The 12,378-nt window shown below is 44.0% G+C and overlaps 1 protein-coding gene across 6 annotated transcripts in view; it reads right to left on the bottom strand.

Annotated features, from left to right (window-relative positions):
• SLC1A3 (solute carrier family 1 member 3) overlaps positions 1-12,378 on the bottom strand; it is a 55,777-nt gene that overhangs the window by 18,420 nt on the left and 24,979 nt on the right. Inside the window, exon 2 of one of the 6 annotated variants that reach the window (XM_066613390.1) lies at positions 121-128. The exons of the other annotated variants lie outside the window; for them this stretch is intronic. Within the exon in view, the coding sequence (XP_066469487.1) occupies positions 121-128 (8 nt within the window). The remainder of the gene's footprint in view (positions 1-120; positions 129-12,378) is intronic. 6 annotated transcript variants of the gene reach the window in all.

Raw genomic sequence — 12,378 nt, 5'->3', positions numbered from 1 at the left:
TAAATATAATTCACATATTATGGTGTCCATGAATACAGGTGCTTTTCTATAGTCATGTACATGGTTTTGGGTGAATTACTATACCTGCATCTATTTTAAGTGCAGATCCGGGGACCAGACCCGTCAAACTCAGGGTACAGATTGTGTGTAATCCTATACTGTATATGCATTGAACATAAAGTATGAATAATTCTACACATGAACAGATCAACCATTTGCATTTATGCATACAGTGTAGTTAGCCCTTGAGTAATATAGGATCTGCAGTAAATCTGGTGGAGGAATACATTTGTGTAATGTATCATGAATCCTGGAGTTTAAGGTCAAGATGTTTTGCCCTCAAACACTTTGCCTCCAACCCCAGGTTTTGTGAGCTAATCAGCAGTACACAGAAGGTACTCTGTACATGCATGGGTGCACTCATATCTTTATTATTATATTCCATGTTCTACAGCTGAACACTGGCAGTAAAACCAAGGTCCATGACTGCGAAGTCCTGGCTCAAAACAAGCTCCAGACTTATTGTCCTTTGGGCTGTAAGATTCATACTCTCAAACTGAGCAAGTGCAAGGTAACAAGAAACTTTTGAATGCCCAGCCCAGCGGTACATTTCCTGTTCTTCACATCTGCCAGGGCACGGCCCTGCTGTGGGGGATGTTTAGATACCAATTTAACTCTTCACATTATTCCATCTTTTGCTCAGTGTATCGGAATGTGCCCAACAATATGCTTTTTGAAGAAAAACGGAGGGAGTAATTTATCTTCTTTATGTGTGCTAAGCAGAGCAGGAGGTAGAGACTAGCGGGGATTCACAGCAAGCCATAGAACAGTGATTAGTAACAGCTGACAGCCTCAGACCAAGGCTCTTTCTCTTTGGTTGCCTCCATTGTAACACCAGAGTACAAAGGACTTACTGTCCCAGCGCCAGGAATCAGAAACACAGCACGAAGAATAGCAGCACAAAATTATTAGTAACAAAACACAGCGGATACCTGCTTCCTAGAACCTGAAAAGGCCACCCTTTTATCTTTCTGACATCTAGATTAGCATCCCCTTTTCTGTAACAGTCATTCCCCCAACCTCTCTAAAAGGTTTAAAGTTGCCCATTCAGAAAACTAGTGGTTGGGGAGGGGAGCAACAACTCCCCTGACACACACATCCATTTGCTTCTGAAAAAAGACTTCCAGTTGATGGTTCTGTCGGATCTCCTAACGTTAAATAAGCATGATGTAACATGGTAAATTACTTCTGTTTAATTAGAAGCAAGTTCATCTTAGCAACATCTTAAGCTAGTTACTCAGCCTGATTGCTCAGGACATAGAGTGATCAAAAATAAAATAAAAGATCTTAGTAAAAATACCACTTATAGAGTACATTTTTGTAGCACAAAACAGAGGGTATTTGTTGGCAAGATCACTAATTTCATTGTCTATGGCAGTGGTTCCTAGCCTGGGGTACGTGTACCCCCAGGGGTAGTCACCAGGAACTTTAGGTATACTTGAAAAAGAATTGAATAATGGCAGAAAAAGGCAGATAGTGCCACAGAATACCTTGCAGGGCCAAGAATTTCTTGGGACACATCTGGTGCAAAACAGTTGGTGCAAAACAGTGAAGAGGCAGAATCTTCAGTTCTTGAAACAGGTAAAAAGAGAACCCCCAGTTTTGACAAAATGGGCCCTGAACCCCTAGTTTTTACAAAATGAAGGCAGATGAGTAAAAGGCATTTATTAGCAGGGTCATTGGGGGATGTGAGCCCCTTACAAGCAGCATGGTGTGCCTTGTTAATTATAAAAAAAACAGATGGTGTGCATTGACAATTGTAGTGCCTTATCAGTGTGCCATAAGATGAAAAAGGCTGAAAATTGCTGCTATGGAGGGCCTATGGCAGAGGATCTCCCAATCTGCTGCCCTATGTCCTTATGCAGTTTTATAAATGTCATGTCACCGTTGTGCACATTGGAGATGCATGTAGCCATCACTGGAGCAGATTAAGTGCTGGCAAGGGCACCTCATGAGCAGTTAAGGTGAGGAGCAGCACAGGGCATGGTTCAGGGGTGGGAGGGGGTGGATCTCAGTGGCAGCAATGCACCCCAGATCCTATACCCATTTTCCCAGCCTGACACACTCCCTGTCTCTCCTTGAACATATGTCAGCAAAATAACTGGTGTAGGTCTGAGGAGACCCATTGGTGACCAGGTGGGCTATGGGGAAGTAAGTAAAAATATTTTTACTTACCTCTCCCAGACCTCTAGTTGTGCTCTGTCAGTACAGCTGCATGGCATATAATAGTGGGGGATAGGATTGGGCCATTAATCCCCTTAACAAGAGACCATGAGCTTGGCTTCTAAGGATTGGAATCCTAAAGTATTCATTTCTTTTTAGGAGTGAATGAGCCTCTGGGAATCATAATCTTTCAGTTTTTTTGGGGGGGGGGATCAAGGTACTTTCATCACAGAGTGGGGGGGAGAGTTGTCAAAAAGGAGGTAGACCATGCTTTCGGGCTGGTGGGCTGTTTAGGCTCATAAGCTGGGCAGTTATGGACGTACCTTTAATTCTTACAATAACCTTATAAGGTAGGCTGGCATTATTATTCCCATACATAGATAGGGGTCTGAGCAAAGGCAGCATCAGATTGGGGGGAAAAAACTCCAGGCCTTTAACATGTTCCACTCTCATTGTTAGACCCTTGCAATTGCTTGAAGAAGGGTAATTTTCACATACTAGGGTCCAGTCCTAGCCACCTTTCCAGTGCCAATGCAGCCTCAATGCAGCTCCAAGATAAACAAATTTTCCCTTAACTTGAGGAGGCCTCCATAAATGCACCCTCACCACAGAATGCAATGCACACTCTGTTGGCACAGCTACATTGGTGCTCGGAAATTGGATAAGATTTGGCCTTAGAGTATTTGTATTATCTATATTATATAAATATTTTTATGAGAGCATTCATGGAATATGAAACATTCCATTTCTTATTTGGAAAACTAACATGTTGTACAAAGCTCACTTCCCCCTGAAATGCACTTTGCCCTCCTGTACCCTCACCTCATATTTTTTCTGACGTCATCAATGCAGGGCCGGCCAAAGACCTCATGGTGTCTGAGTTGGCAAGCCAAATGAAATAGGCAAAGGGGAACTAAGGAGAAGAAGAGGTGTGGAGGAGAGGAGAGTGGCAGGCTAGAGTATCTTTAGAATGCCACTCTCCCCTCCTCAGTACTTTCTCTCTCACTTTGTCTCTCTCTTACTTTTCCAATTCATGGAGCAGAAGGAGTAGCAGCAGAGGTGAAAGGGCAGATGGAGGTGGGTGCCCCATGCCAAACTGCTGTCTCAGTTGACCTCATTAATGGACTGGCCCTGCACCACTGCGGTTCAGACTGAGAGACAAATTTTTGATCCAAGCGATCCAGTAAGTTCAAGGCTAAGTCTTTATATGAATGAGGGACTCCAGCTTACAGCTCTCATCCTCACCACACAGGACACCAGCTCTTCCAGATGTGTTTGGTTCTACCAGTCCCACAAAACTGCATTTCCTTGAAGACAGAACTAAAACCAGTAAGGTAACATTCTCCTGAAACATGAGCCGTAAGCCAGTTCCTGCTCTTCCCTTGCAGCTGCAGGCAGGAGTCACATTAAAAACCAGATTTCCAGCTACACAAATCGCCCCTTGTATTCCAACCTCTAGAAATGTGGGTCAGAGTTCATGACCCCACTAAAAAGGGCTGCCAGTGGGGCAGACAGCTGCAGAGCAAGTTCGGAGGCAACGCCATGATGTTCCTGGGAAAACAAATCTTCAGATGCAGGGCTAAATGCCACATTAACTCTGAGTTTTCTCATCATGTCCCTCTCCAGTTCTGAAATAAGGGCGATGCAACTTGAGGATGGCTTCGGCAGAGCAACTACCTGGCTGCCTCATAGAGGGATGAAGGAAGCTAAACTGAGCACCAGTGCTTGCTGCTCCTTATCCGGTACTTTTAGTACCTCAGTATCTAAGGCACTAGTTGTTACCCGAACCTTTTAACTGGGGATACTGGGGAGTATATCCAGACCATTTGCATGCACAGCATGCCCTCTCCCATTATAGGTATGGTCCTTCCCATAATTCCCTTAGAGTCCTTTGCCCCTAAGGTTTATATTCATTATTACCCACATGCTCGCATGTTTCCACTAACGATAATGGCTATGGATATCTATTTAACAACACAGCTTTATTTGTACTTTAGCCGTAACCCCCACCCTACCCACCCCCCAAAATATATTCACAAATATACTATACAGTGTTGAGCCTTTGTTTTCCAATTACTATCATGGGTCACTTGATATGGGTTTGCCTAAAGAGACTCTGGATGAGAGTCAGCAAACTGCCATAAGAAGAATTCCTTAAATGGCTGTGGTTACTTCCTTGAACAGGCAACTTACCTGTAGGGGTAGAGATTGGGACAATAGCTTAGGAGATTTTGAGTTGGCCCTTGTTCTCACCTTCATGTGTGGATTGAATGAGCACAATGGGAGGGGGATTGTACTTGCTGGCTCCCCCCCCCCCGACCCCGTGCATTAAGCAGAAGGTAAGAACAAGATCCATACATGTTCAGACTCTATGTGCATACAGTTGTAGGTATGTCGAGTCTGTACTCATCTTCCACTGAACATGCAAAGGTTGAGGTAGACCAGCAGGATACCATTTCAGCATCCTATGATTTCATTCTACGTCATGTGTAGACTAGGCCTGGATCTCATTACCACAGATGCTACTCAGCCCTCCTCCCCACCCCATGTTTGTGAGGAGGAAGATGGCACCCTTCAGAGGCATGGATTTAGCCAGAGGCCACCACTGACTGGCCCTAAAAAGAGGCTAATATCTAAACCAGTGTATACTGATACCTATAATTCTCAATGCATTGCATATCTGGAGAGTTAGAACAGACAAAAGGAAATGTTTCCTTATCCAACATGTAATTAATCTGTGGAACTCCTTGACACAGGATATTGTGACAGCACCAGGCCTAGGTGCCTTTAAAAAGGGATTGGATAGATTTATGGAGGAATAGTCCATCACCGGTTAGGACTCAAGATGATTGTATGAAACCTCCAGGTTTTAGAGAGCCTATCTCTGAATGTCAGATGAAAGGAAATGGCAACCGGATACAGGCATCTTGTTGCCTTATGGGTCACCATGAGATACAGGAAGCTGGACTAGATGCACCCTTGGTTTGATCCAGCAGGGCCCTTATGTACTTAAACAAAAATGAAATGAGTCTCTCAAAATTCAGTTAGGGGGACTGGGCTCAGAAGAAGTTATGAATTCCCAGGACCTTTCTAAACTTCCACTACGTTCTCTCTATTCCCTAGCAACCAGTCACCTGTTCCATAGATGTGCAGAGATTCTTGCAGGCATTTGCAAGTGTCCCAGCAGGCTGCTGCCATATACAAGGACCTGTGGGCTGGGGTAGCAATTCCACATTAACACACATTATTCACTCACTCATTTAAAATTTACTTTCCACCTTTCAAGACCAGGTCCTCCTAAGACAGCTAACAAAATTTTGTTATTTACAATCAGTAAAGCACACAAAACAAGACCATAAAATAGACATGTGATAAGACTAAAGAGCAGCCAGATCAAAACCACAGTAAGCCTTGCATTAAAAGAAGGTCTTTAAAGCATCACTGAAAACAAATAGGGCAGGGGTTTGATGGACAGCAGGGGATGGAGTTCCAGTGTTATGGTTTCATCATCAAAACAGTCCTGACCCTGGTATTTGCCAATAAAGGACTAGACCAGAATAGGGAAAGTCCCCTTTTAGGGGGCATTCAATTACCCAGCTCTTGGCTGATAGTGGAAGGTAGTGATGGAGGTGATGCCTCAGAACTCCACACTCTGTTTGTGATCCCCTCCAGTACTCCATGCCTCCCACCCCACAGTTTGGGAAATTCTGGTCTATATAGTTCATTGGACAGGCCAAAGTTCAGTCCAGAGGCGCTGACTGAGACTGCCTAGAACTAATGGTTGAATTTAAACAAAGGCAGGCAGGAGGTGTAACAGGGCAAGGAGAGGGATAGGGATGGGCAGATTGGGTCCTGGGGGTGGGGGTGGGATTGGCAGTGGTCCTCCTTGGGGTTCCTATCCCCCAACCTGGGCCAGTTCCACTGACACTGATCCACTTGAACTTGCACCAGTGATTTAGCAGGCACAGATCTGAGTAGACTCGTTGTTGGAACTGGCGCTTTCCTCAGGGCAAGGGGACAAATGTCCCATTACCTTGAGGAGACCTCAGAGTTGTAAAATTCTCCTGCAGGTTACAGCGCAAGCTATGCTGGCTCCCCTGCATTGATGAGAGGGAATTTCAATAGGGCTGGACTACCCATCTAAGAATATACCATGATGAATTGGCTTCTACATACCATCTGCTGTTCTTCATCATACCAGCCAAATTAGGAAAAAACCAGAAGATGATTAAGGCCTAGTTTTTACAAACAGCGCATATGGTGATATGTCTGTATATTAAATTAACTGAGTTTTCAAAGCTGGATAGGTTTGAGGATAGGTCCAAAGGTATGTTGCTTGCTTTGGGGAACTGATGCTACTTTAAAGAGTAGTACTGTCTGCCTTGATGCCTGCCTGCTTCCCCATTTTCAGTCTATATATCAAAAAATTAACCAATATCACCAACTTTCCATAAGACTCCAACCCACTTCCATGGCAAGGAGGCAGAAGTGGGCTTTGGAATTGGGTACTGCTTGGGGAAGACGGGACAAAACACAGTCAAAACATGCTGCAGGGAAAAGCAACTTGGCAACACTTCAACAAGGCCCCCATGACCCACTGCAGACACCCACCTATAAGTCGACCCCACAGATAAGCCGAGGGCAAGTTTTGACCCTCAGATAAGTTGGGGGTTAAACTTAGGGGTGTGTCTGACTATAGTTTTGTCTGATTTTACCTGAGGCCAGATCCTGAAAAATAACCTACCACTAATTGTTACCTAAGAACTGTAGTCTTTAATTTATTAAAAACACAGGAAAAGATCATAAGATACATTTTTATTCTTTTATAAATTCTGGTCTTCACCACCTTTTTGTAAACACTATCAGAGTAAGTGCACTGTAAACAACATACTAGTGGTTTCCAACCTGGCATTCATGTATTCCCAGGGACACTCAACAGGACCTTTAGGGGTACTTGAAAAAGAATGGAATAATGGCAGAAAAAGCCAGGCATGGAAAAGAAAAGGCAGGCACTGGAAAAGAAAAATTCCAGAATGCACGGCCTGGAGCAGAGGTAGCTAGTTGGCTGTGAAAGCCCTACCAATAGCTAGTTTTTGGTCATCAATTCATGTATGAACCAGTAATTGAAAACCAGCACAGTAAAAAAGCTGAAACATAATATGAAAACATAATATGAAAAAAGCTGAAACATAAAATGGAAAGTGATCAATCACCCAGAATTTCTCAGTACACTTCTGGTGCAAAACAGTGCAAGGGCAGAGTCTTCTGTTCTTCAAACAGATGAAAAGAGAAAATATGTGATGGATACATGAAGCCTGGGCTTTCATATGGAGAAGATGAGGGCTTGTCTTACTAATCACAAACATTTTACTAATAGGAAGGGTACAATTTATGGAAATGGGCTGCCAAGGGATATGCAAGTGAAAAAGGTTGAACCATGAATCAAATCCACCTTTAAAAGGTGTCTGGTGAGTTAAGCCAAAAGCTCTACATACAGCATATAACACATAACTGGGAGTGTACAATTCAATTCACAGTAGAGAGATGCAGCTGCATATATTTGCAGCCCTTTTGACTCAGAAGTAGACCCACTGCTTTCCGTGGGTGTTATTCTGAAGTAATGGTGCACTGAATTGTAGCCTGGGAAGGAGGGTCCCATCCTGGTGTTTCAAAAAACAGACCTGCTTTGCAAGCATTTGCCAAGCAGAACCAGGCTGCAGCAGAAGGAAGGAGATTAAAAGGTTAACTTTGGCTGGAATTTCCCAGTTGCTGCCTCTGCCTTGCCTGCCTGGTGACTGCCTGCTGCTTGAGAAACTTGGTGCCTGCCTGCCTGCTACTTGAGAAACAAAACTTTTCCGAATTGAAAGGCTTTGCCTTCTGATTGACCCGGAGATAAGGCGAAGTGAGAATTGGAGCTTGATTACTTGGCCAAAATTACTATACGTGAGTAACTACAGTACTTGTCTAGGAGACTATCTGTATGAAACACAGAATGTAGGTAACTAGGTCTCTAAGAGAATACATAACCTGTAGGAGTCAATGAAAATTTCAAAAGTGATTTTAGTGAGATCTGGAGGAAGATCTTAAAAGATTATTCAAATATGAGACCTACTTTTGAAGTCGAGGTTTAACTCTGAACAATGTTTGTACTAGATAATGAATTGTCCTGAATAAAGTGTATCTAATGTATTTGAATTTTTGTTCCAGATGGAAAGGAAAGCTGCACAGCTGAAGGAAACAGTCGTGCAGCTTTCAATCTGTCCCAAAGAGAAACTGGCAATGTTTATAGTGTTGGTTGGCAAGAAGCAGCTTTTGCTGATCCCTCAATGTAAGCAGAGGGATCGTGTTTGTTTTTGCCCAACTTGGAGCACAAGAGTCTCCTCCCCTGTGGTGGGATTGGAGAAGGGCTGGAGCTGGGCGGTCTCAGAGGGCTCTTAAGCCACTAGGCTGACCCCTCCTTGTGGCAGGTGGTGCAGGTTAGAAGGCATGAGATGGACTTTGGCGTGCACCTTCAGGCAGCATAGGCAGGGCAGAACCCACTTGCAGTCCTCAGGGGCTCAGCGGCATGAGGACCTAGACGGGGCCCTGGCCGGGACCGCGGGGTCTGTCTCACAGGCTCAGCGGCTGGAGGTGGCACGGCCCGCAGTCTGGCTGCCTCTCCCTTACGGGATAGACCTGGATGAGCTGTGCCGCCTGAGAAAGGGGCAAGGCTTGGAGTTGGATGCACACCCAGCCTGTGGGACAGATGTGATTCTGGTGCCTTCCAGTGGTCCAGCCTCCGCACCATAGGGGCTTCGCTGCCAAAGCAGCTGCAGGTCTCAGCCTTTCCTTCTGTATTATAACTACTAATAAAGTGGCCCTTTCTCCCATGCCTGGGGTCTCAAGTGTTCATTGGGGAGTGCACAAACAAAGTGAGAAACAAAGGCATACTGCTGCTTTCAGAAGAACTGTTTCAAAATCTAGGTGCTCAAGGAATTTGTCTCCAGGAAAGAAAGAGGAACACGTGAGAAAGAGAGAAGCCTCCTGTTTCCCATAATGCCCAGACATGCTGCTTGCAAGAACATCTGTACATGTGCACAGGGGGATAGGTTTGAATGGAAGACACTATTAACCCCAATGGATATGCCTCTGTGGAACAGGCTCCCTTAGACACCCTTTTTAATATCCAACAGTGACCCTGACTTGGCTAAAATTGGAATTTTAGTGGATTTCACTAAGTTTTTCCTCCATAATCCAAGCACTGATCATATGCATGATTACTCAGAAGGGAGTCCTAATATATTCAATGGGGTTTACTTCCAGGTAAGTATGCTTAGGATTGCAGTTCTAGGCTGCAATCATTTACACATTTAACAGGGAGTAAGTGAACCTAATGGAGCTTACTTCTAAGTAGACATGCATAGGATTGCATTACCAGCTTCATTCATTTAGCTGGATTATGTTTCCAAATGTACCTGTATGCAAGTAATATAAGCTGCAATCTTATACACACTCACCTGGGAGCAAGTTCTATTGAAATAAATGCAATTTTCTTCTACGTAGATATGCATCAGACTTTATGGTTAATTCAGCAGTATTGTCTGTGAATAAACTCTATGACAGGATACTGCTTCTGTTTTCTATTTCATCTTGTTTCCATGACCCTTGAAGTGTCAGGTCACTGAAAGCAAGAAAAGGCTATGCTCTTTTTTGTTGTTTCTTTTGCTTTTCCACATCTCGTATACTGGAAAGGAATTTTATTTCCTCTGAGGCCAGGACAGTAGCACTCAGGGTAAGACCAGATGTTACTTTTAAACATATTTTGCTAGAGTGTGTTTGGGTTTTTGAAAATGTTAACCAGCAGATAGATTGACTTTAAGCCTACCCCCCTACCTCATGAAATGGACCTGATCTAGATTATCCCCATCACCACTAACTGTGACTCCTATTTGCCAAGCTCCCATTGGGGTGCATGATAACTTTTACCCCTTAGCAAATAGCAGTTGTAGGGCCACGAAACCCCACTTGAAACCATGATGAGAAAGCCAGTAGACAGCCTCCCCTGTTGTAGTCCAGAACTGCTGGAGGCCCTAATCTGGTTGTTATTCAGCATTTAAAATGAAAACATCCTTGCAAAGCACATGCCTAAAGTCAGGTCTAGACTGACCTGCAGTTACATCCAATGGTACGTATTAGCACCCAACTTTTGGGATTATTTAAGCCACTGATTCCAAAACTCATGGGGGCTATGGTGACCTTTGAACTCAGAGGAACGCCACGCAGTCACTTCTTCTTGGTTCACCAGGCTGACTTCATGCAAAATCTTGCAAGACTAGTGTAAAATTTCACAAGATCTCGCACTATTCTTGCAAGGTCTCATTCTAATAGCAAGATATTTTGCATTAAGTTGGCCTGGCAAGCCAGGAAGAAGAGGCCATGTGTTGCCTTTGTGTGTGCACCACAGAGCCCTTGCACACTTTGGGAGCCTCTGGTTTAAATGGATCAGTGGTTTGTAACATTTCAACCTCCAGATAGCCTCTTGCATACTGATTTTACACCACAGAACCTCTGCATAGTCTAACAAATTCTGGGGAATATACAGTTGTGCCTCGGCATCTGTGAGTGTTCCATTACCAGAACCCTTGCAAATGCCGAAACCTGTGAATAATCAAATCTGTGGATCAGGCATCCTCTTGTCTTCTGGACGCAACCAGAGCTGTTGGACCAGAACAGGTTCAACCGAACCCATGGGTTCGGAATCTACAGTTAGATTAAAAAATGAGTTCCGAATCAGTGGATAATCAGTCTGGACCTATATTCTAAGATACGTGTTCAGTCACACTGGGACCTGATAGACCATGTTGGGCCTCACCATGGCCCTGCGTAAACATACCCTGAAGTCTCCTGCAGCTGAGCATGGAGAAAAGTATTAGTAATGATGGGGAAGCTGCCCACCATTCCAGAACGCCAGGGTTTGTCAGAACACAAGTTGAATCCCACTGGAACAGAGTAACACTCCACTGTACCTCTTCCAAAACCCTATGTGTTTGGCTCACACAGCTCATGTGTTACAAAGTTGAATTTTGTGGACATTTCAGTTAAAAGGGGGTTGGGTGGGGTTGATGATGGGTCAGAAGGTTCAGTAAGGAATGTAGGAGGCCATAATTGCCAAGAAAACATTTAAGAGTTTTAGAAAGGGAAAAAAGGACCACATGAAAGGGATGATTTAAATATATATATATATATATATATATATATATATATATATATATTATTCTTGGATGATGAGCTCATTCAGAGCATATAAGAAGATTCTAAGCAAGATGCTAAATATCTGCCCATTACAAAGTAAACCTGCTTTGATTTTCTTTTTTCAGGACAGAAGTGTAAAATCCTAACCAATCTGTTTTGTAATCTGGGAGTGATAATAGTAATAGGCTGGTTTATGAGGATGGAAGTGTCCTCCAGTTGAAGATTATTTACAGAATTGCAAATCTGGAAACATGTCAACATTATAGACAGAAGTTAGATGAGTAAAAACTAAGCATGTTGCCAATTCAATGATGCCGTTGCCCTAAGGAACCAGCCCCCAACCCAACGCAGGCCACTGTGGCTGAGGAAGCTGCAGCCACTAGAGGCTTCAGCATCATGATTGCCAGGGGCAATTTGACCCAAAGAATGATGGAGAGGCCCAATGGGGTTTCCTTGCCCAGGCAAAAGGACTGCTCTGAGGCCTTCACAATCCAGTTGTTTGTTGGGACTACTGTGATAGCCTAGATGCTGATTTAAGACTGCCAAAGAAGACGTCTAGGGGGGAGTAACTCGAAAGGCGCACAGGTTAGGCTTGGCTCCAGGTGCATGGAGGAGGACAACAGATTGTGATATAAGCCTGACCTCATTCAACCTGAGGCCTTTCAAGGAGCAGCAAAGAGAAGGCGAAGGTTCCTGCAATTGGCCTGTCCAGAACTTCTAAGAGACATCAAGCAAGCCTGTGCTGCATTGCCTCCCTGGAAAGAGGTACATTTTATGATACTACGAATGAAGCACTTCAGCTCTGAAAAAGTGGTCTGCTCACTGGTGCATCCTTGACAACTTTGCCAGACATGTATGAATTTTCAGAACATAGGGCCTCTGTCTGAAGCTTTGCACTCTCTATGAAAATATATGAGAATAAAA

The sequence above is a fragment of the Tiliqua scincoides genome, chromosome 2 (assembly GCF_035046505.1).
Source record: "Tiliqua scincoides isolate rTilSci1 chromosome 2, rTilSci1.hap2, whole genome shotgun sequence".
Taxonomy (NCBI): Eukaryota; Metazoa; Chordata; class Lepidosauria; order Squamata; family Scincidae; genus Tiliqua; species Tiliqua scincoides.
Note: the sequence above shows the minus strand (reverse complement) of the source record. Positions and strands in the feature narration are given on the sequence as shown.